Source organism: Acromyrmex echinatior, chromosome 7 (assembly GCF_024713525.1).
Source record: "Acromyrmex echinatior isolate Ae372 chromosome 7, ASM2471352v2, whole genome shotgun sequence".
In the NCBI taxonomy this organism is placed as follows: Eukaryota; Metazoa; Arthropoda; class Insecta; order Hymenoptera; family Formicidae; genus Acromyrmex; species Acromyrmex echinatior.
The window spans coordinates 14,444,906-14,469,863 of NC_141858.1; the positions used below are offsets into that span (position 1 = coordinate 14,444,906).

A 24,958-nucleotide genomic window follows, 5' to 3' on the forward strand; every position below is an offset into this window, starting at 1 on the left:
AAATCAAAATGCACCACAAAATGTACCACAAAATGCGAAAACGTTGAATTTAATAGGTTTGGTGATATCGAACTGGTGCCTGCTGGCGTTGATGATGGTGACCATTTGGTGCACGTACGATGCAGCTGGCAGGTCCTGGGTGAAGATGAAGAAATATCAGCGCAGCATGAGGGAGGCGGAATCGAGGGGGGCAAGATTGCATTACAAACGCAGCGGCAGCAGAAGTCGAAATTGGCGACAACGGTATTGTATCTTACATACGAAAATGTTTTGCGATTTCTTTTTCATGTTTTGCGTGTTGCATTTTGCCCAGCATGAATATAAGATAGTAATTCCTTCTTTTCTCAATTTTGCGAGAATTTCTTTCATGCCATTTCTCTTTACATCATATTATCAACGTAATTGCAAATGATATAAAACATTGAAAACGTATCAAGAGAGACAAGAAGAGAGACAAGAAATTCGCATCGATTTTTCATCTCTATTTTATTTTGTATTCTTTATTGTTTCGATAATAAACGCAAACGTAAAAGTTAATCTTGAATTTAGTTTTATTACAAATAAAGCTCAAGAAAGTGAACATAATCCGAAGGAGTGAGATTCTTTTGCGAAAATAACTCTTAAAATGTGCTCCCATTTCTAAATGTGTTCAAGCAATGCTCTGGTTTTTTCACCGTAATGACCGCATTGTTGATACATTTTATATCCCACTGCAACGAAATTTTATCCCATGCGGTTTTTTACAGTCGTTTGGATTTATGCGTTAGCGTCTTTGATAGAGTATCCGAATGCTCTAAATACGCGATTTCTATCTCATGTTGTAGAAAAGTCATACGTGCTTACCAAGACAGCTGGGACAATAGATGCAGAGTATTATTCTGCTGTATGGGTAACTCCGATCGCAATCGAGTGAGTAGTACAGAACAATCAATGGAAAAGAAATCCAGAAGAATAAATTTTTGCGTCTAACATAGGAATAGATGACAGAAAGAAATGCATTCTTGTATAAAATCCAGGGAATGGAAGTAACTCGTTAGTTGTAACGAAGTTACAAGTTACAAGTTACTTTTATGGTAACTTTACTGGTAAACTACGTTACTTTTTTTTTTGGTAACCGTAACGGTAACGAAGTTATATTTTTTTGGTAACGAATTTTACAGTTACTTTTATCGTTACTTTGTACACGATTAGACACAAGTCACTCATAGCGCTTAAGACTAGAAAACCTCTAAATCCGTCCACTGTACTTGGTGATCGTCTATTTTAAAAAAGTAATGGAAAAGTAACGAAAAGTTATTTTCTTAAGTAACGGTAACTGTAATGAATTACTTTTAAAAATCAGTAACTAGTAACTTATTATTTTTTCTACTCGGTAACGAGTAGAAAATGTAACTTGTTACTTTTAAAAAATAACTTTCCGTTTCTTGATAAAATCACGAGATTTTAATACAAAAATGCATTTCTCAAAACTGTTACTATGTATAAAAAAAATTTTTTTAAATAAATCTGTTGCATTTATCAGTAATATAAAAAATATATGCAGTAATTAACGTAATATATTTTATTAAAAATTTAAGAAAATACGAAAGATATTTAATTTTAAAATTGAATAGAAAAAATTGGACAGAATTTTTAGTTTTTAGCGCGGTATGTAAGGAACAGTATAATATTAAATTAAATTTTGCTGGAAAAAAATTACTTTAACTTTCAAAGATTAATTATATGTTGTTCGCCAAATAAGAATTTTATTCTGACAGAAAGAACGATATGTTGCTGTTCGCAGAACTCGTTCGCCGACATTGCTCGATTGTTGAGCGACTTCTTTCGCGACTTGGACGTGGTGCCATCGGACGTGGTAGCTGGCCTGGTGCTGCTCAGAAAATTCCAAAAGATCGAGCGCGAGTTGATAGTTAAGCAGCGCAAAAACGATACATACGAGTTCCTGTCGGGAGTGCCGGTCACTTCGCGTACAAAGTTCCTGTCCCTGACGGAGGACGGTGATCTGAGCCATTTTCAGTTGGCTATTCACTATATGCACTTTGCCCTCGCCGCCTATGGTTGGCCCATGTTTCTCGTTGATTCCTCTACCCAATTCTGCCAGTTATGCACCAGGTAATTTCTAAGCTCGAAGCTTATCATATTATTATGTAATATGCATTCTCTGATAGCTGCAATACGTATAACCAAAATATTATCAACTAAGATTTTTAACTTTAAATGATTACTTATAAAACGTGAATTTTCTTATAGATTTGCATCGCAAATTAAATATTCTATTTTTTGCGTACCATAAATTTTATTTTTCATATCTCGTAACGGTCAGTATAAAACTTATCTTTTACAAGTATATTGCAAATTTTGAATTTACGACGTAAGCAATATAAGCATATAAGAAAACTTCTCGAACGTCAGAAAATGTAACGCATGGGAAACTATCGTAATAAAGAGCGAAGGAAGTATGAGAAAAAAGCGTTAAAGAATATTAAAGTAAATACATTGAAATATGAATAACTGCAGAATGTAACAACAACTTTGTAGGATAAAATAAAACAAGTATAAACGGAAGTATATAATCAGCTAAAAAAACGTTATTAATTTAAAAAGTACTGCATGCTTCCCATTATATTTTTTATTGTGTTAATTTCGCGCAGTATGTACAGTATAACACATTTATTTTTCTTTGTAATGTTCCATTCGGAATCACGTGAGCGTACTGGTCACGACACCTCCATTTTATCTTGTTTACCTTCTCCTTTACGCGGTAGATTGCAATGTTGCTGCTGCTTTCCGTGTGGCACTCGTCACGAGGATATGGCGACAGTCATCGACGACAATTGCTGCCGGTGCAATTACGCTGCCCTGAGTAGAATGCTCATTTTGGGGGAGATTGAAGTCGTCTATGCAACCTTCCACGTTGACGTTGGCGAGACACCGTTCTTCGTTGCGCTCGATTATACAAAGAGAAAGGTTTGTCGTTGTCGACGCGATTTCATGAGTACGTTAATCGTTGCAGAACTACGAGCCTTTTAAACAAAGAGTCAAAGTTTACTTTTCATCGATATATCCAGTTATTAATTTCACAATAAAGCGTACTTGGTACAGTAAAGACAGCTTGACAGAATCAAGATGTTAATTACCAGAGATAATAGATAATAATAATTTCATTATTTTTCTCAATAGCAGAACAGTTAAGTTTAACAAATTTTTTTCGACTTTTTACATCAATCTATCAGTCATTCAGGTCATTGATCTATTATATTATTTTTTACTGTTTTAATATCTTTTTATTTTCTTTCTGAATTGTTATCGATTTAACGATTTTAACTTTCGCGTCTTCTTTTTTTCTATTCTTCCGTTCCTGTATTTCAATCATTCGTGTCTTTTTCACACATATATAGATTGTGATTAGTATACGAGGGACCTTAAGCATGAAAGACGTGCTGACGGACTTGAACGCCGAAGGCGAGGTGTTGCCTTTGTCACCGCCGAGGGAGGATTGGTTCGGACACAAGGGGATGGTACAGGCCGCTGAATATATACGTAAGAAGCTGCAAGAGGAGGATATTATCGCGTGTGCTCGTGCAAAGGTAGGCATATTATGTGCAAATGAGTCGTTCGTTATCAAAATAGCTGATAACCGAAGTAGTCATCGTGTTACTTCATTATTTGCATAATCAATAATAGAACAAAATGTAAGCGCCTATTTTAGCAGATATACAACAAATATATATGTATATTTAATTTACGTTAAAACAACCTAAAATTATTGCATTTGCTTCAGTCCTAGCTTCCTCTCTTTTCACGCAATAAAAAATAAATCACACTCTCATCGATTTCTCCTGAATATATATTGCGAAAAAAATTTACCATCCAAGTTACCCACATGCTTTTTGCTTGCAGCGGAATGTGCCAGAGATTTTACTCGTTAACGTATTGTTGAGTATATTTCATTTCGGGTCAATTAAATTTTTTAGTTTATATAGTACATTACATAAACGTACTGTATAAATAAATCCATCCAGTATAAATAAATCCGCACATGTACGCTAAATTTGATTCATCGCTATAGAAAATTTGTCGAGATTAGACAAAAACAAAAACAAACATTTATTTTATTAAAATAATCTAAAAGTATAATGGTAAGCTATGATTAGATTTTTGTTAAGAACTACGTATATTGAAATTAAAATGTTCGTACTTTTATCCGTTGTATTTTTTGTATTTTTTCCTGAAATTCGATTTTGGAGATATACCGGAAATATTCGTATTCAATATTTTGTTAAACTTTCCTGGAGATTTTATCCTGTCAGAAAGAATTTCTGATAACGATAATAAAAATTATTCCGTATTTAATCTCTCTTATTGCAACCTTATATAATATAAAATAAAACAATATTAAGATTAGATCAATAATTCCTATTCTCTCCCTTCGAATTAAATAAAATCAATTTATTATTTTGAGTTGACAACAGAATATATAAATTTAAAAGTTTATATATTTTTACATTTGTTATACAAGATCATTTTGTTCTAAATTAAAAATTTTTTTTCATTTAATAATAAAATAATCCTTTGTTAACAATAAACATGTTTGTCTTCATATCGATATTATTTTCTAATAGATCGAAGAATAATAGTATTAGATCCGGAAATAGTATTAGATCTTTTTTATGGATGTAAAAAGTATTAATATGCCAGAAATAGCTAAGAAGATTGTTTGGAATTTTTGTCGAATTTCGTCACAGAATACCTCTAGGGGTACGCATCAATTTGGGCTGACCTTGGTGGGGCACTCATTAGGCGCTGGCACGGCAGCGATCCTCGCGATTCTACTAAAACAGGATTACCCGGATTTGATGTGCTTCTCGTTCGGGCCACCTGGTGGACTGTTGAGCATGCCTGCCCAGCAATACACGCAGGAATTTATTACCTCCGTGGTGGTGGGCAAGGATGTAGTACCGAGGATAGGGCTTCGGCAAATGGAAAGTCTAAGGGCGGACCTCATCAACGCTATAAAGAGAAGTGTCGATCCTAAGGTAACAAAAGAAAAAAACCTTTAATAAACACCCTTAAATGTTGTTGGACCAACATTTATCACGCCTGGATCGATAATTGAGCGATCGGTTTATCCACAAATTATTCTAGTGGAAGACAATAGCGTGCTCCGTGATGTGCTGCGGCTGCGGCTCGACACCCACGTCGGCGGCCAACCTGGAAGCCGGTGGTTGTATCAGCGAATACCAACGGGACAAGGACCGGGCGCGTGCTCAGACCATCGTACCCAGTGATTCCAGCATCGCCTTAACTCTGCACAGACCCCTATATCCACCAGGACGGATTATACACGTGGTGCGACATCATCCGAACAAGGGCGAGTGAGTATTAGTTAATAGTTCGATCTAAAATAGAATCTCAACTACTTTATAAAATTACTTGCTTTATCGAAGATTGAATTGCGCCAGCAATAATGACTTCGAGCTCGTTCAAGATTAAAAACATTAAATACTTCTATTTTGCAATAGTAAGCATGAAAATTTATTATTTGAATAAGTTCCCAGCTCCAATAGTTTTTTTTATTTCTGTTATCGCGCTTTTGAATATATATTTCTCTATCGCCGAAAATTATCTCTATTGATGCTAAAAGAATGATTATGCTAAAGTATTTCTTTTCTATGTCACGCGAGATGAATTCGATCTTGCTTCGTCTAGCCGGAAAAAAAAACGAAAAAGTTAATCGCGCCTCTATTTCTTTTTAGGCAGAAGTATGAGACGAGTTGGAGGTATGTCTATCAGATAGTTTATACATTTTCAGGACTACTGCTCTGAGTTGTTGCATTTTGGAGATATGCCCGCATGTGTCTATTGGGTCTATATCCTATATTTATGTAGGATGTTACTTCTTCTCACTATATTTCGATATCAGAATTTCGCTCCGTAATGGTTTCCACTTATAATATCTCGAGAAAAATGTATATCTGTATATATCGGAATTTTATTCTTCGTATAAATATTGCATATTTCTTATGATACAAAATTACGATCTTTTTTTTATATAATAAAATTCCAATTTTGTATAGATGTAATAATTGTGCGCAATAGCTTTTTTACGAGAACATTATTAGTTTTTAATTAACTTGAAGTTAAAGAGATGGATTAATCTAAAAATTTGTCGTGGAATTTAATTTACAAATGAAATGATTGTTAAGAAAACAAATTTTTCCTTTTTTTGAGAATTCAAATACAGTCTTCTCGGGATATACAATGCATGACTAGAATATTTTATTCAGTAATATTATGCCAAGAGAAGTGAGATAATTTTTGATAGCTTTAGTATCTATATCCATCAAAATTTATTAAAACAGTTCAATTCTTATAATCTTTTGTGATTACAGTCCTTACGTGAATTGAGCTGCATGCTTCCATATTATAAATGATTCTTTCATTTCTTGTAGGACAAACAAATTAGCATGACATTTTATTTTATTATAATGAAATTTTATATAAAATAAAATACAATAATATATAATTTAATATATAACCAAAAAAGATTTCAACGAAAAATTCTGAAAATTTTAGACCAAAGATTTCCATTTCAACAAAAACCATAAATTTTGATGATTGTTGCAAGCAATTAAATAGCTGTTATGTATCCCCGTAGAATTAATTCCTTTATTTTTACACCTTTATTTTTATTTTTCATTCTCGAAATTGATATAAATGCCGGAAAATAATTTACATATATAGCATGATAATGAAAGGTCTTAAAAACATTAAAACCTTTCCTAAGTGAAAAATTTAACTTTTATAGTCAGCATAAACATATAACATATTTAGTTCATTTATACTGCTGATACATTATAAATAAATAATTTTTTTACTTACAAAGAAGTATGTATAATATTGAAAAATAGTTTACGATAGAATAAACAATATACCAAACAGTAAACAATGGTCTTTCAACCAGTGGGGTTTATTGATCCGCGGTTGGTTCAAAGTCATTCTTTCACATTGAATTTCAGACAAGTGTTGAACAAGCGCGAGCCAGTGTATCAGGCATTGTGGGCCGGTCCGTGTGATTTCGACGAGGTGCTAATCAGCCCAGTGATGATACAGGACCACATGCCGGACAACATGTTACGTGCATTGAATAAGGTAAGCAGGGACGCGAGCGTCGTGCGGCAGCAAGTAAAACGATCGCAGACACCATTGAGCCGAACCCCATCGGTGAAACCGGGTCATTACGAGCCCTTAGAGGAAACCGCCGACGGACCCGACATCCCCAACGAGGTGGTCCAGCGAGATCGAATAAGCAGGACCACAGATCAGGCTGTTAACGGTGTTGATCGCGCGCACATTCGCCCGGGTGTCAATTGTACATCGATTGTTGTTGACGTAGAAGTGTACGAGCGCAAAGAGACCTGCCAGAATCGCGTTGACGCGATCGGAGATTTGCCCTCCGCGAGTCGCACGTAATGATGAGATATCCCGCAAATCATGATCTTAATTTTAACGACAGATCCTCTTTTTCATTCATTATTGAAATTAGATTCGCGATTCACGGAATAATCGCATGTATCGAAGGACTGCCGCTTTTTCAGTGATTTTAAATGTCTTCTTAAATGATTAGGATACTCTATAAGTGACAGACTTGCGTGAAGTGACACGTTAAATTATATAGTAGCTATCGAGAGCTTATTTATTATTTTATTGCAAACAGAAAAGAAACATCGAGGCATTTCTATGCGTAATTATTTATTTGATACTTGTCTGTATGAATTAGCGTAGAGCTGTAGATTCTAGTGTAATTTATTATTATTTAGCGTAATCACATTGTTTCTTTGCTTTCGTTGTCCAGTGCGATCGCCGCAAGTGTAAATTATGCTTTGGAACGCTGCAATTGTACGTGTATTGATTACATTAGTACAACTCGACGTAAAGACGATGTATAAAAGTTCGATTAAATCTTGTAGGACAGATTTAAAAAGGTACTCCTTTTAAGTGCGAATTGAATCTGAATCCAATTACAAATTTTATAACTTTCATCAAAGTGTATTTTTTTTTTTTTTTTTTTTTTGAAAAATTCAGACTCCGAGTAAAATGATAAATGTCATTAATTAATGAAAAAATTTACATCAAAAATTTATATCTCAAACTTATTAAAAGAAGATTAGATATTTTTTCCGAATTAGCGGTTCGAAATTTTATTTGGATTTCGTGGATTCAAGTTTGTACTGCTAGAATTAATTGGATGCATGGGAATTTTGCAAGATCGATTTAGTCGATGATGACGAAGTAATTCGTAATTTTTTTTTAATAAAATTGACGGTTATTAACAAACATAGACAATTCAGTATCTACATGAGATATGTTGAATTGTGAAGAAAAATTTAGAAAGATTTTAAAAGAAAAAAAAGAGTACGAGCAAATATACAAAAGATTTCTCAATTTCATTTTTTAATTCTTCCTTTGGTATTGACTCGCCATCGTGATTACTGATTAAGGGACTTGTAATTAGTATCGCCATCGTTTTTGATATCAGGATAATTAGTACTTTCTATGATATCGCTATTTCGTGCAATGTTCATTCACTGAATATTCGTGTAGTTATTACTTCTAATATCCGCCTAAGTAGAGTAACACGACTGACGTGCATGCCCTCATATACTGCATGAATTTGTTGAAAATAGTGGCCAACCAGTGACATACATGAATCCGCTACCGTTTGCACGCGATATCGTTACATAAAAAGACGTTAATTTTACGTACAAATTATTTTATAAGACATGGAATAAGTGATAGTTACAATTCACTTGATTATTGTAGAGAAAGAACCGAATATTATATATATATTTATTATTTATTTTATAGAATATAAATTATTTTATTTTAATGGTAGAATGACCAAAATAGGCCCATTATATTTCAGTAATATTTGTTGTAAACAAATATCATTATAATCCGCAAATATAATTATTATTCAATTTATTAATTAATAAAAAATAATTAATATAATTTAATCAAAAGATTATTAGTTATAATTTTATATAATAATTTAAATAAAATTATTTATTTTTAATAATTTTTTTACGATATATGACATTTATATGGCATTTTTATAATTATACCATATAATTTAATTTATTACATATTACAAGAGTTGGCCATTATTGGTTTGCGAGTTAAACGAAAAATGCGCATTATTTTTTTATGTTTCTCATAGATCAATTTATATTCTTCATTTTCTCTTCTCATTTTGTTACTGCACGCCAAACCAATTATAATCTAAAATATAAACTGAAAAATGAAGGCACATGTCAGTACTCTTTTGTAAAAACAATATTTCGCATTTTCGTCGCGCATTTATCGTTGAAAAACAATTACTCAAATTGACTTTGTATAATTATTATCCATTTTAAAATTACGTATAAATTTTCAACACAATACGATTTGGACGATCATTGAGTACTAAATACATGACGATAATGTGAAATAAAATAAATTTTACACTGGACGTTTTGTGAGTGCATACGATTTCTGTAATAACTATGTTATTTCATATAAATTATGATTTTTTTAATTATAATATTATACAATATTGAATGACGTGGTTCGAGATCGAGGCTTTTTATTAATTTTTTTATGCTTGATGTATCGCTTGGAAATCAAATTAAAAATAAAATATGAAGTAAAAAAACTCGTACAAGATATATCATAAAATTATATATTAATTATATGTAAATACTCGTTTCCAATATCAGTTCCATTTCGAGCGTTTGGTATGTGTTGTGAAACACTGAGCATTACGTTATTAGTAACTTTGTTTGCCCTTATCAGTTATTTATCAGTTTAAGTTGCGTCACGCAGCCGCTGTTTTTGCTATTCTGCAATTTATTTGTTTTGTTAATATTATTATTTTTATCGCATCTTTTTTTGCTGACAATTTTTGTAGACAGTTCTATAGCCTGTTCTGTCAACATTAAATGGTGATCTTGTACATTTAGCGATAAATACATTAGCATGATTAAACAATTTTGGTTTTTCAAACAAGTTAAACGTATATATTAGAAAATAGAATTTCGTGATAAACCATCAAAAGAAAGAATACAATTAACGTAATTAATGTTGAAATTAATGTTTTAAATGATTCGGCATTGGGGTGTTCGATTGTTCTAACTATAGTTCAAACTGATATAATTGAAATTCCGATACGACAGGAAAATCAGATATGATTATCTAAGTGTTGTACCGACTCGCAATTAGACAACTGCAATTTAGCCCGAAATAGGATCAAGAAGTTACATTATAACGAAGTCAGATTAAATCGCGCGAATGGTGTAACAACGATCCTTTTTGCATGCACGTTATTATCGTAGATCTACAAGAGAAGGAAATTGATGTTTAACTTGATTCTAATCGAGTCTAATCGCCCATCAGTTTGGATTAGCTAGCAAGAGGCGTTTTCGAAAAAAAAAGAGGAATACAACCACGAGAACATTATAAGGTCGATGCATTCAGGGCAAACATGAGAAACAGCTATTACTTACAATTATAATTAGTTTACCGATCGGGGTTTGACGGACGTGGTATCCACTGACATTTAACGTTTAAACTCGTTGAAATCTCGAAGCAATTTAGTAGGAGACTGTAAAACACTTTTGCAAGTATTAGGTTGTAATATTTCGAGACCTTTTCAAATGTACTTGAAAGAATCTGTCGTAAAAAATCGTCCGAGCTAAGCGAATGAGTGATGAGTGAAATCAGCGCAAAGTGGGTGGCTGAGGGTGGCTACGATGTGGATTAGGTGTTGGCGTGCAGAGATCGGGGCTGCGCAGAAGCGGGGGCAGCGACGGGGCCGGGGGCCGATACTACTGCAACCATCGCGGTGATAGACACAACGGCGACCGAGTTCAGAGGGCCTCCCCTCGATCACCACCCGAACATCGTGACGTTCCATCATCGGGGTACACTGGACGCCCGCGCTATCGCATCCTCGCGTCATGACACAAGGTACTTGGACGGGGAAAACTTGATCCAGGGCTCGAACACCTCACGTAGAAATATCGTAAATGATCCTCAAATATCCCGCGGATGTATCTCCGAGAATTTTCAAAATCCGTCTGGAATTGATCCACGTGAAAACGTGCGAGAATTAACGTGCTCGAGGCGTCTCGGAAGTAGTATATACTTAATGTTTTCTTCTCTTTATGTCTATCGTTTCATTTTATACGATATATCGTAAAAGACAAATCGTTTTTCCTTACGTTTCAAAGAAATGTCTGTTACGCACCAGCAATACAAATTTTTATTTTATACGATTAAAATAGATTATGATAGGTTTTAAGAACGTGATGTTATTTTTTTTTCTTTTTGCAAGGAAACAAATTTTCATATCATGGAAATATGATATTTTAAGATTCACTTTTTATAATTGTTACTTGATATCGTTACGTGTATACCAAAGTATTCTTCTTTGAACGTATATTAGAATAAAATATTTTGCGTATATTTTGCGTGGAATCAAACTGATTGTGAGATATTTTGCAAGTATTAGGTTGTGTGAAATGATATTCTCTGTGATGAATGTGGAATCAAATCGGGAATAATTCGATTCACGTCATGATTCAATGTAAATTTTGATATACGAAGTATTAATTAAACTGAAATATCCGAGATTTTGTTGATCAATTTCAGGGCGAGGTATTCAATTATTGCGCTCCGACAAAAGGGGTAAGCACTTCCTGACGCAACATTGATCGTAATTCGTAATCATAAATCGAGAATACGCATATACATACACACACGCATACACGTAAATGCATGCGCATCATGCACTGATTGATGATATCTTCATTGTGCACTCGGCACTCGACTAGAGTCGATTGGCCTGATTGATTCTAGAATAGAGTTTGGCGAGAGTATCTGCATGCTGATAACTATTATGATCGAACAGGTGTGATTGACAATAGTAGGAAGTAGCGTCGAGATTGATGTTTGCAAGGATAACTGTTTAGGAAGTGACATACACACATGACTTAGGCAATCAATAATTAATTAGTATAAACAATATCATTTTATAGCGCGCAAATATATTTATTACAAACTCTAAAAGACGATTGCTAGTAAGACAAAATTTTAATAAATTTTTTACGATATATAAAAGATAGCTTTTATGTCTCAGTTTATAAAAATAAATTCTTATTTTGTGATGACCTTTTTTCATAAAATCGAAAATATATAGATACTATAAATAAAAAGATGAAAAAATATAATTAATAATGCTAACAACAATATGGTATGATAACAATATAAAGAAGAAATATAATTTTTTTTAATAAATATCAGAGAGAGATATAAGAAGCTTCTAAACGCTCACTTATTCTTTCACGAAAAATATTTTACCATCTATAAGATTGTAAAAAATCACAGGAATACGAGAAATATTTTTTAAAAGACCGAGATAAAAGTAGATTTTTTCGAAGAATGAATATTTTGAATGAACTTTGGCTAAGCAGAAAAAGCTCGGGATTAATCTTTTCAAAAAGAGGCTTCGTTGAACATGACATGAAAGATTAAAATTTCATTGCCACAAAAGAAAAATCAGGATAACGTGACAATTCTTATCGTTGAGCGGAGCGTAAATGCTTTAAAATTATTAGACAGATTAACTTCTTTGATGTAAAAAGAGAAAGAAGAGTCGAGTTCATGATTAGGAAAATTTACGCTTGACGAAGTGAGAAATAAATATCTCGTTCCAGACTTCCATTTGAGGTCTTATCGACTTTATCATCTAAATTCTAATATGTTCTCATTATCGGTATTAAACATTTCGTGGTTACTTCCGATTTTTACGCTAATTGACTGAGTTCATGTTGATTTGCGGTTGAAGCACGGACATTAGCTATCTCCAATGCGATGGCCATCGAAAATTACAACGGATCGCTTTCAAAAGCTTCAAAGAAAATCTTGATAAATATATAAAGATTTCTTGATTTACAATAATGTAATACTCTGTTTAAATAACTGATACGATAATATTTAAACAATAAATTAATGGTAAAAAAAAAAGAATGAATAAATGAAAATATTTATTTACAAAAATCACACAAATAAAGAAGTTCGCATAGGGTGTCGACAAATTATGGGTACAAAATTTGAACGTTAGAATAGCAACGTAGGTTTAGAAATAAATAAAGAAGTGTCGCTTATAAATAAATTTGTAGAAGTACTAAGTGATAGAAAATAGATTTCTTGAAAATCGATATAAGCGCAAATGGCGTATCCTTGTTCCTTTTATTCAAGCTCAAGAAATTTATTTAAGTACAATTTTACGAAAACATTCAGATGTAGAAAAATTCAATGTAGAAAAATAAAATGGCAAACCCCCGAATCCTTGCTCTTTTTCTACGAGATAACTTGTTCCAATTTTCACGTGACATTTAATTATCAAGCTAGAGAATTATCAAGGTAGAAAATTGAAATCAGAGAAACATAACGAGATGTTTGCTGAGGGAAAATCGATTTCGAGCTCGAGAAATTCGTGGATGAGATTTGTACCTGTAGTTTTACGACACTCTATAACGAGAGGCACGATTGTATCCTACGTCGTGACTCGCGTCGTGCCAGGTTGTGACGACTCTGGGACCGGCGAAACCGCAACGACTAGTGTCCGGACACGCGTCTTCGACGGAGGTGTCGTCGGAGACGGCGCGCGAGCATCAGACGATTGAAATCCAGGAGCTGGAGCTGCAAGAGCAGGAAATGCGAGCCCTGTTGTCGCCGTCCAGTCCGACCAGATACCATTTGGGCAATCTAGCCGGCACCCCGCCGCACCGGCTCTGTCTGGAGACGAGCTTCACGTCGTTGCAGAGTCCAACGGACATACCACAGGCCGGTCGCGAGCTCAGCGTGGACTCCCGAGGTATCCCGTGGGAGTACGTCAGCCTCGCCAGCGAGCTGCTCAACACACCCAGGCTGGAAGACGGCAAACCGTAAGGATGATGAACCACTTAGAACCCTTCGCGATCCGGTAGCATCGATCAAGGATCGATATTGATGTCATGAAATTGGTCTCATTTCCTTTGAAGCATTTGGTTGACTAATCAGAAGAGAGAATTTTACTAATTAATTGACATTTCTAGTATTATTTGTTGACTGTATCCTTCAAGATAGTCTTGATACGCACAAATGATCTTTTTTTTTTTGTTAAATTCCTTCTTCAAACATTTTAGACATTGCTCCGGATCGCGAAGGATTAATATCGGGATTACGGGAACGAATCCCGAAGAAGAGGAGATTGATAGCAGCGATAGAAGTAATGACGTTGAACTCTGGCCACCAGCACGACGACGCTATCGTATCTTTGTTGGACATCTAAAAAAAAAAAAATACAATTGCTGAACACGAAATTATTGATTTTATTCGAACATATTCAGGTTAATCAAGATATCTCTAACGCAAAAGCAAAGTAGATTTTTATAAGAAAGTATAGCGAATTCTAAAGAATAATTGAATGAATAGTAGGAGAACCGTTTAATCACAGGGATCATTGAGCAGAGAGATATCAGGAATCCGAAAAAATGAATCACTTGTCGCACCCGCTTTTCACTCAGATCTAGTAATTTCATTTCACGCTCTCGTTCACTCTCGCTTCTCTCGCTTAGATCCGAATCCTCACCATATATCGTGCACTTCAAAGTTATCGTCGCATCAATACGATCATAAATCCCAATAGATCACCGTCGCGCAGGAAGTGTTCCCAAATGATACAAGGTCCGAGAAGGACACTTGTGTCATCTGGATTTGATACGAATCTATAAAACTTCGTTTTATAGATGAATAGAAAAATTATCGAGTCTTTTCCTTGCGATGAAATTCACCCTTTCCTTTCTTTTCCCGGCGAGAAGACCGAGTCGCTGGGACGATTCGCGTACGGCACCCTTGGCTACACCGGAAACGCTGTCGGAGGCATCGACGAGCAGTCCGCCGTCGCCGGTAGTCCCGGCACCTAGGCCGATGCGACGCACCCCCAAGATCCCGGGAAACTTGTCGACGGCGGCGGACGACCTGAAGAATAATCTGCACTACGCGATGCTCTCAGCGAAGAACTACTTCCTGAGGACGGGGGAGCACGCGGGAGGCAGTAACAACGGCAGTAGCAGCGGCAACAGCGAGGCGAGTTACGAGAGCGCCAGGAGTCTGGCCGCCGCCGGTCTTCCGCCGCCAGTCCCGAGACGACGGGACTCTGTTATCGTTAGGAGGTGGATATCTTTTTACTAAAGAAGCCAAAATTTAACTTGTCTCTTACAAAGAAAAGATTTCTAAGGCCCAGTTTCACAACCCACGCTTATAACTGAAGTTCAACTTATTTTTAGCATTAGATAGAGATGAATAAGTTAAACCTCAGTTAAGAGTTAATCATGAATTGTGAAACTGAGCCTAAATGCAATATCAAAAGTCGCTCTTAACTTTGATTTTTCTGTAACTATTATTTACGTATTCGTTTATGTATTAGTAATCAGGCCTTATATTTAAGACTTCCTTAAATTTATCTTTAGACGCTCAGTAATCAATAAAATAATTCGTAGAGTATCTGAAGATAAATTTAAGGAAATCTTAAATATAAGGTCTGACTATGCATACATTAGTCTACTAAATATTTTAATGAAGTTAGTAAAAATCTATCCTACAAGTGTCTTGAACTTGTTTTCATCAGAATTTGTATATGCATGTTTCGTATAAATAATACATATTTCAGAGAACAACGGACATGCACAGCAGCGTGTTGTAGGGATGATTTGTCAGAGAATTCGTCAACTCACACATCCTCACACTCTTCGAGAGTCTCTCGTACTTCGCATCGCGTTCAAGTGGAGTTTAACGAGGAAGAGACCGGTTCCAGTTTGGATTTCTACGAAGCAAAGGTATATTCAAAACCTTGCTAAAAAATAATTCTTACAATCATATAATACAATTCTTACAATCATATACAAGTTCGTATCTTTGTATTTTCAGGGTTCCTCTGGGCAGCGTGATAGTAGCAATGATGTCTTCCTCAGCGTGCGCAGTTCACCAGAGTGCAAAGGGCTCATGGCACCAGCCACGGATTTAGGTGCTGAATGGAAGAAAGGAATCGATGCTACCGGCGTGGGCGGTGACGCCTCGTTACCGCTTCTCCGAGGCCTATCGCCCACACCGACTCCCGGCCAGCACAATTCGCCATTTTTCAACGCTAAGCGGAAAAAATACGTGTATCCCATTACGTTGGTGGGACGAGGAGAGAGCAGCGTCTAGTCGTAGATTCTAGATGAAAAGGCATAATCAATGCGATTGCGAAGGTCTTCATTCAGTAAAAAAGTCAATCGAGATAAAAGAAATAATGTAATGATTTCGCTCTTTGCGGCTCATGTATGGTTTGATTCTGTTTAACTTCGATTAAAAGGAATATTTATTACGCGTAAAATGACGTTAACTCAGCGAATTGAAATAAAACCAATCGAGGACCACGAGACACGATAATAGTAGTCAGAAGTAGGTGTTTAAATACATGTGCCAAATTTTTCTTCTCCAACTTCCTCTTCTTCCTTCAATTTACAAATTTCTTAAGTAATCAAACCAAACAATATTCTAACAGAAAACCTGTGTGTGAAAATCTAGAATTAGAACATCTTTAAAACACTTTTACGTTTCGATTGTTCATTTTCGATTTACAGGTACAGGATTTCAGACGTACTTTCTTCAATTATTGTCCTGTCTTGATACAAATATTTCAACTAGAGATATTACGAGAGATACAATTTTGTAATCTTATTGTAATAGTTACAATTACAAAGAACAACTTCTTCTAACAGGATTACTTAGAAATATCAATGATAAGACGTGTGCATGTTCCTAAGAACAATGTTGAAAAATAATCGAGCAATTTTAATAATTGATCAATGAAACTAAACATAATTGTGTAATATGAAATTATCTATCTTTTTGGGGGAATTTTCAAATTCCATATCAGAAAATCTATTCCCCATTCGTTTAGGATCGGAAAGAAATGCATTTCTGCAACCATAAATCTCGTAAGATTAAAATATATACTGCAGCATATTGCAGTAATAGCCTATTTTGTAATATCGTTTATTAAAATTACGAAGAGACCATTGATTTTTATATATTTTTAAATATAAATCTGTACCAAATAAAAATCAAATCTCGCATACGTTCCGTATAATTTTTTGATATAATTTTTACTATTTCTTAAAACATAATACTTTAATGTACAAATCGATACGATGCAGTAATAACTATCAATACATTTTTTTATTATATACTCTAATCAAGTTGCTCGAGTTTGATGACGATACTTAGTGTGAATGAAGGAATATTTCGCGATTACATAGTTCAAAGATGCGATTATCAAGTATGCGACCTTTCTTAAGAATTCGAGTTTTGTCGCTATACTTATGTAAAAAAAAAATAGCACCAGGTGGCATTTAAATTCTAGTCAATAATATACATATACACACACACACACACACACATATATATATATATATATATATATACATATATATATATATATATATATATATATATATATATTTAGAAAATGTAACATTTATTTATATAGTACCCTTAGGGAAAATTCGTAGAATATACAATTAATTTTAATATAATACATAATATAAATTTATTTATAAGAAATAAACGACGAAAAAAATGCTACATCTGTATATAGTGTATATGCAATAGATTAACCGAATATTGAATAATCATAGAATGATTTCGAAAATTATCAATGTAACATGGACTCAATATTGCATACCGAGTAATAATAAATTATTACAGTGACTTCATTATTATTCATTCATACATTAGGAAAATTCTTTATACAATATATATAATAATCATTCATTCTAATATAAACATTATTCTATTTTAACTGTTGAAATTTTCTTGCACTCATGTATAAGACAAAAATAGTTTGTTAATAAGATAAGCTGTGCAAAACATTAGATTTATACAAAAATTTACTGCATAGCGCTTGCCCATGGTGGTATCATAGGCTGTGGATTTTGCAAGTAAGACATCACTACTGCCGATATCGACAGCATGAAGCAACTGAGGATTTGCTTGGCGTCTTCGCTCACTCGCGTATTGGCAAAGCTGATGCAGGAACAGTAGAGTGCTACCCAGGAACACCACTTCAATCTCATCATTAAGCCGCACATGCTAAATATCATTCCTATGACGTTCATGTATTCTGGAGTCATGTCGTCCTGCATATGTAACTGATTATTTGAACCCGGTGGCTTGTAGCGAACTTCTTTATCCGGTCGCCTTGGGTCTGTCGAGCTATTCATTTTGAATATCTGCAATACAAAATATCGATGCTAAATAATAACTTCATTATTCTCTACGAAAGAATTAATTAACATTGTAACACATATAATTATTATTATTGTAATATATACATAATTATTTTTCAAAGCAATTTCTATTTTAATAAATTAGTACTTCTATATACGTCAAATCCATAAGATTTTATTTTATCAAGAAAGGTTATCATGTCACAGTAAATTATTTTCAAATGTAATTTAATTTAAAATACTAATTAATAAACACAGTAATTTACAGGATGACAATAACACACTTACGTGTCACTTGAAAGCTGTATTATGTAAACAATTATTTAAATGACTCCACACAATTCGATCACCGACAACGAGTTGTGCTGAGTTGTCACAAGTGTCACAATTCACAATTAGCAAGAATTTCAGGTTAGAAAGGAGAGCCAGAATAGCCAGAAAGTAAACGCGAGACTCGCAGCGCCGCGCGTGGCTGCTCCGCAAAGCAGCGTAAAACCTACGTTACTGTCGCGGAGGGAGAAGCCCGACCATAAAAAGTGAGCCTCGTCTATGAGGCTGCGCGCTCGAGCCTTGGCTTAACTCTCGGCGATTGTCGGCGGACGGCGTCGCGAAAAACATCCGTTCCGTTTCCGCGCACGCGGCACGTCACGTCATCCGAATCGTCTCTCCTCATCTCTCCTGTATCGTGTCAATCTCACGCACGCGGGATGAGCGTTTAATCGCGCGCGTGCGGCGCCAGTGAGAGCAAGCAGGCACGAGCGAGCGAGCGAGAGAGAGGAGAAAGATGTCGAAAGTCGCTGACAGACAGAGCTATGCGCAGCCCTACAAGCTCGTCGTCGTGGGTGGGGGCGGTGTCGGAAAATCGGCGATCACTATACAATTCATCCAAGTAAGTTTCAGCATCAATAATCTACTTTGTTGATCTGTCATAGGATCGATCGCGAGCAATTCGCGTTTCGATTCAATGCGCAGAAGCGTTTCTTCGCGTCTCGCAGATCTCGCGTATTCGACGGGATTTGATTATTTGAATTTCCTTTTTCATTCGAAAAGCGTCGCGTTTACGTTCCGAAATGCGATCTCCCGTGCTTTCAGAAACCTTGATTATCGTTCGACATGTCATCGAATTCCTGTTGGAGATAATTAAGTCAAGGTGATAAAAACGACAAAATGATTACGGGGAGAGGGGGAAGTGTATTTGTGAAATTCCTAAGCGAGATATCGTCGTGTTACGTTTGATGAAATGAGAAAACAACAGTTGGGATGAGTTGGGCATTATTATGTCACGGCGCGTATGCAATCGTCATATATGGTCATATACGCGGCAGCGCCGTGGCGCGTCGATTCTAACGAAACCTCGAATGCGTACGTGCGTACTCCGCAAGAGGGCGGAAAGGGGCATGTTGGCAGTCGTCGAATTGATCGACGTAATCGACGAGATACTATTTTTATTAATTGTCGGTAATATCATTGTTCTTCAATTATCTCCGAATCCTATTCCTCGCGGCCCCATCAAATGCAACTTGTCGATGATTAGCAAATATGAGAGATGTTTAAATTTTGATTTATACTAAAAAGTATAATTACTCGTATTCTTCTCATCTTGAACTCTCGCGTCAGCTAAGTTTTGAACAGACCTGATTTAGAACATCCCTCTCTGATGAAAATTTTTTTTATAATTCTTTATATAATTTTTCAGTGTTTATATAAATTTCAAAATTTTTTTAATTTGTATGTAACTTCATAATTTTTTAGAAAATATCTCAAATTTGTTATATTGGAACATTTCAGAAGTTTAGATTTTTTAGAATTTTTCATATGTGTGAAAATTCTATTGTAAAATATTCTAGATTTCTAAGATTTTTTTGTAATTTTTGAAGAAAACTTACAAAAGTTCTGAAAAAGTTTACGGTTTAAGATACTTTTTTGGAGATTTTTTATGAATGTAAAGTACAACAAATTTTTAAAAATATAAGATATGAGATTTTTTCAAAGACACTTAAACACATGATGAAATTATAATGTAATGTACATTCTATATACACTGTAGTCTAAAATTTTTTTCAGAGTTATTTCGTGACCGATTATGATCCAACAATCGAGGATTCTTATACGAAGCAGTGCGTTATCGATGATGTGCCAGCTAAACTCGACAGTAAATGAATAATAAATCTATCTATATTTATTTTAAAACTTGTTTTTATTGTTGCTCATATAGATTTTTAAATCTCAAATCAATCCAGTTAATCCTGATCATCAATCACAAGTTCATTCACGTTTATTTGCTTTATCTGAATCTGATTTAATTCAGAATCAAGAATCAAATATCATATCGAAACTATGTTTACGTATAGTATTGGACACTGCTGGCCAAGAAGAATTTAGTGCAATGCGGGAACAATACATGAGAAGCGGCGAGGGATTTCTCCTCGTCTTTGCTGTCACTGATCACTCGTCTTTCGACGAGATATTAAAGTTTCACAGGCAAATACTTCGGGTAAAAGATCGAGATGAATTTCCTATGTTGATGGTTGGAAATAAAGCAGATCTGGACCACCAAAGGAGTGTAAGTTTTGTTAATAAATTAACAGCTTAAATTTTACTTTGGATATTTCTTTCTATAGAGAATAGTAGTAATTGTAATTTTATATATTTTTATTTCCTCACATTTTTCTAATCCATTTAAATCTTCATTTTAGGTATCAATTGAGGAAGCACAGAATATGGCGCGTCAATTGAAGATTCCATATATTGAGTGTAGCGCTAAGCTACGGATGAATGTAGATCAAGCTTTCCACGAGCTGGTGAGAATCGTCAGAAAATTTCAACTGTCGGAACGGCCACCACTAAAACCAAATTACAAGAAGAATAAGAAGAAGTGTTGCATGCTGTAATAATAAAACTATTTATTCTGACGGATTTATCAGGTATTACTTATCGGGTTGTATTTATATTTTTGATAAGTTCAGGAAAAAAAGATAATGATAAATTCAAAACAAAAAGATACAAATTTTTTATATATTCTTAGGAAATAATTTACATTTCCACGAAAATAAAATTTTTTTCCGTGTTTAGAATTGGAAATAACACGGATTTTGATATTGACTACATAAATTAAATTTTAGGTCAAATTTATTGGTAATGATAATGAAGGCAAGATTTTATCAACGATTATCATCAATATGCGATATTGTTCTGTGACGATTATAATAACGTAATTATTTATAATGCGACAGAAAATAATTTTTGCCATTTTTTGCATTCTGTCCAATTTATAATTTATAAAATAATGAAAAATAGCTTTCATTCTATATGGCAGTTTTCGCACAAATATTAAACGCAATAGCCCAATGATAAATAAACTATTTTTGTAACAAATTTTACTAAAAAAAATCTATAAATTATTCTATTACCGAATGAAAGTTTAAAACAATTTACCATTGTTATTTATAATGTGACGTATTGCTTAAAATATTATAAAGCATATTATGATATAATTGAATTTAATAGTAAACAACAGCACACTGCTCCTAGGGTCACACATTTGTTTTTGTTCGCTGCTTATCGTCTGATAGATTAATGATCTCGAATTGCAACAAAACACAATTTACAAATTGAAACAAATAGAGAAAGATTTTATTTTATAACAACACAATTTCATATGACAATATAGACTTGTATGACCAACATTTTGAAATACAAAGGAAATATTTTTTTTCATATAAGAACAAGATAATTATAATTATGAAATATAGGATATGCTTTTGCTCTTCATCTCTTAAAAAAAAAAAACTTTAAAAACATTAGTTGAAATACTTTATTTTTATTTACACATATGAATCAATGGCTGACAATATATATATATATATATATATATATATATATATATATATATGTGTGTGTATATATATATATATGTATATCCGATATCGTATATATATGATATCCGAGAAAATGCATTCGAAAACAGTTGATATAAATGTTTTATAATGATAAAACTTAAATACTCTGTATTCAGCCACTTATCGAAAATACTCCTGTTATTATTAGCAGCGTTCTAACTTTTCCTCTTCCTTTAGGTTGAGTCATAATGTCTAATTGCGAAAAGCAAAGTAACACAGTAATATTGGCAAATTAACAAATTAATCGAGTAAAAAATATTTCTATTCGAATTATGTCCAACCAAAATGAGAATTGTTCAAATTATTTAGAGTTACCTCTATATTTAAATGTAGCACTTTGTGGTTGCAATTTTTAAGTGCAAATTATAATAATAAAATCAGAATGGGGCCAATAACATTTTTAATGCAGATGACCTTATAGTTAACAATTAATTAATATCTTAATGCTATATACTCCACAAGTTCTGATTAGCACGTTGCGACCCTAATTTTGATGTTACAATAAAATTAATGGTTTTTATATTTACTTATATATTTTTCTTATATTGATAATTAATTATCAATATAAATATATTCATAATTGATAATTAAATGTCTTCCAATAGTTATGCTTTAAATGTATGTAATTTTAAAATGTTATGTCTGTTTTATAAAAACAAAATTATAATATACGTAATTTTAACGATATTTTAATCCTTTATAATTCTTGTAACGTGAAGAAAAAATGAAAATTATAAATATAAAAATTTTACCTCTTGTGCAAACTAAATTTGTTTTTGTTTATCTGTTTATTGAGTGGTACTTGTAATAATGTGATGCGATGTCTGTTAAAAATGCTATATTTGTGGAGATATGAAAATGTGTTCAGCTAATTTCGGTTTCACCAACAATGATAAATATTTTTATCTCATTTGATTTTTTCAGTATCGTCAAAGTTTCGTCAAAGTTCGAATCGTTGCTGGTGATACCGAGATGTATACTAATAATAATAATACTAATAATAATAATATTAGCTTTAATATATATATATATATATATATATATATATATATATATAACATAGTTAATAATATTACACAATATATATAAGCTTACGAAACGCGATACTTTATGAGAAATTACAAAATTTTGCGATGATATTATACTTAATATTAATAATTTATACGAATGTTACATGTATTTTACAAAATGTATGTTACTTGTAACATTCACAAAACTCTAAGAATCAAATAAAAAATTCCATTTATTTTTGTAACTGAGTATATTTATATGTTTGTAAAAATAATGTCTATAGCGCGAACTGACTTTTAGGTTCAGTCTATGTCTGTTAACTTCTGTACCAAATAATATGAATATAAATAATTGTTATTATGTTCTTTTTTGAACTCCCAATCTCCCAACATTATTTCATTTTTTAATACAGATACGTATTTTACGTGCAAAGTGTAAATGATGTAAGCGCACACTCTGGAAAATATACATATATATATATATATATGCATGTATGTGTGTGTATATATATATTGTATATATGCTAAGTCGAACATTTGAAGTTTTGCTGACTTACTGAGAGATGTCGCTACTTTTATATTAAGCGACAAGAATATTATAAATAATATTATAAATAATAAATTGGAAATTTCGTTAATACTGTATGTATCTCAGAAAAGATAATAACATATATGTTCAAATTTAAGATTTTAAAATCTTTAAATACTTAAAAATTTCAAAGACATTTTATGGAATGGTGAAGTGAATGATTAGATGTTTTTTAAGTCGGATCGGTTTTAATTTTCGAGAACATCGATAATTAAAAATTTTTTAAATCAATAAAATGTTAAAAGAATATAGATTGACGAAGAACCTGCACTAATTGTAAAAATTTCACATTGTAAAATTTTGTATTCAGAACAATTTTGCTTAAGGTTGTTTAAAATATTATTATGCGACTCGCAAAACGAAGTACAGCGATTAACAGTGATTATATGTTACGGTACGACCAGTCTATAACCGAATAATGATAATACTCATCTACAACGGCACATTCACCCTAATTTAGATGTTGACCGATCATGGGGGGCAAGGTGGTCAGACGAGATTCCTACCCAGGCTATTCTTGACCAGATCGGGCTAATATTGACACTGCGATTACTCCCAATCACGCGGGATGTCCATAGCTATAAATATTATCGCCACTTTTTATGACATCGTATCGTGGCACAGTAAATTGTGTGATAATTCATTATCATAGTAATTATGCATAAATTATTCAAACGATAAAAAGTTAAAATTATGACATTAGACATTTTTAAGTCTTTTAGATGTAAAAAAAAACATCTTATGATTCGATTTTAGACACTTTTTGTTATCTGGGTATATGTGAACTTTTTATAATTATTCTGTCAAAGTTTTTTATTCATCTTAAAATTTTGAATTCCGATTTTACTTTCGATTAAATTTGGGTTCTTTTTCTTTTTATAATAATATTTTGCAATTCAAAGACTATGCATCTCACGTTATATACGAATTGCTTTGCGATTCCCTTGGACTTTAAACGGATCACAGAAATTATAGGATATAAGCAACTATTATTGCTACGCACACAACTCTTTTTTTTTTTTTATTTCAAGAAATAGCGAACATGGTAATTCTCTTATTCAAGACACCATTAGTAGCAAGGTCGCTGTAACGGTATATTTTTCT

At 33.3% G+C, this 24,958-nt stretch overlaps 3 protein-coding genes across 8 annotated transcripts in view; 2 read left to right on the plus strand and 1 right to left on the minus strand.

The window, feature by feature from the left end:
- Positions 1-17,838, plus strand: part of inaE (inactivation no afterpotential E) — a 48,316-nt gene extending 30,478 nt beyond the window's left edge. For 3 of the 5 annotated variants that reach the window (XM_011068837.2, XM_011068845.2, XM_011068861.2), the window contains 13 exons: positions 57-243; positions 825-909; positions 1,784-2,112; positions 2,766-2,967; positions 3,399-3,587; positions 4,746-5,036; positions 5,146-5,375; positions 5,757-5,780; positions 7,020-7,152; positions 13,624-13,988; positions 14,904-15,257; positions 15,755-15,920; positions 16,012-17,838. In XM_011068837.2, coding sequence (XP_011067139.1) covers positions 57-243; positions 825-909; positions 1,784-2,112; positions 2,766-2,967; positions 3,399-3,587; positions 4,746-5,036; positions 5,146-5,375; positions 5,757-5,780; positions 7,020-7,152; positions 13,624-13,988; positions 14,904-15,257; positions 15,755-15,920; positions 16,012-16,290 — 2,834 coding nt within the window. In that variant the 3' untranslated portion in view covers positions 16,291-17,838. Of the gene's footprint in view, positions 1-56; positions 244-824; positions 910-1,783; positions 2,113-2,765; positions 2,968-3,398; positions 3,588-4,745; positions 5,037-5,145; positions 5,376-5,756; positions 5,781-7,019; positions 7,153-10,801; positions 11,008-13,623; positions 13,989-14,903; positions 15,258-15,754; positions 15,921-16,011 lie in introns of all 5 variants that reach the window. The other 2 variants (XM_087407930.1, XM_087407929.1) reach the window with 2 other exon arrangements.
- LOC105153806 (PAT complex subunit Asterix) lies at positions 17,653-18,803 on the minus strand. The gene is made up of 2 exons (XM_011068881.2): positions 18,645-18,803; positions 17,653-18,359 (listed from the first exon to the last, which is right to left on the minus strand). The coding sequence occupies exon 2, from the start codon at positions 18,348-18,350 to the stop codon at positions 18,018-18,020; it is 333 nt and encodes a 110-aa protein (XP_011067183.1). The 5' UTR covers positions 18,351-18,359; positions 18,645-18,803; the 3' UTR covers positions 17,653-18,017.
- Positions 18,804-18,905: 102 nt separating this feature from the next.
- Positions 18,906-23,626, plus strand: Ras64B (ras-like protein 2). Of its 2 annotated transcripts, XM_011068903.2 has the most exons (5): positions 18,906-19,245; positions 20,421-20,508; positions 20,708-20,919; positions 21,053-21,280; positions 21,479-23,626. In XM_011068903.2, exons 1-4 carry the CDS (start codon positions 19,141-19,143, stop codon positions 21,245-21,247), a joined length of 600 nt encoding a protein of 199 aa, XP_011067205.1. In that variant the 5' UTR covers positions 18,906-19,140; the 3' UTR covers positions 21,248-21,280; positions 21,479-23,626. The 2 variants fall into 2 exon arrangements, with proteins under 2 accessions (XP_011067205.1, XP_011067195.1); XM_011068893.2 differs by having other exon boundaries at positions 21,053-23,626.
- Positions 23,627-24,958: the final 1,332 nt, after the last annotated feature.

What these genes read in the sequence shown, in the direction of transcription:
- Ras64B (XM_011068893.2), top strand. Translation starts at nt 19,141, where the DNA reads ATGTCGAAAGTCGCTGACAGACAGAGCTATGCGCAGCCCTACAAGCTC. An exon ending in TCACTATACAATTCATCCAA is followed by an intron (nt 19,246 to 20,420) that starts GTAAGTTTCAGC and finishes AATTTTTTTCAG; the next exon opens with AGTTATTTCGTGACCGATTA. An exon ending in TGTGCCAGCTAAACTCGACA is followed by an intron (nt 20,509 to 20,707) that starts GTAAATGAATAA and finishes GTTTACGTATAG; the next exon opens with TATTGGACACTGCTGGCCAA.
- LOC105153806 (XM_011068881.2), bottom strand. Translation starts at nt 18,350, where the DNA reads ATGAATAGCTCGACAGACCCAAGGCGACCGGATAAAGAAGTTCGCTAC.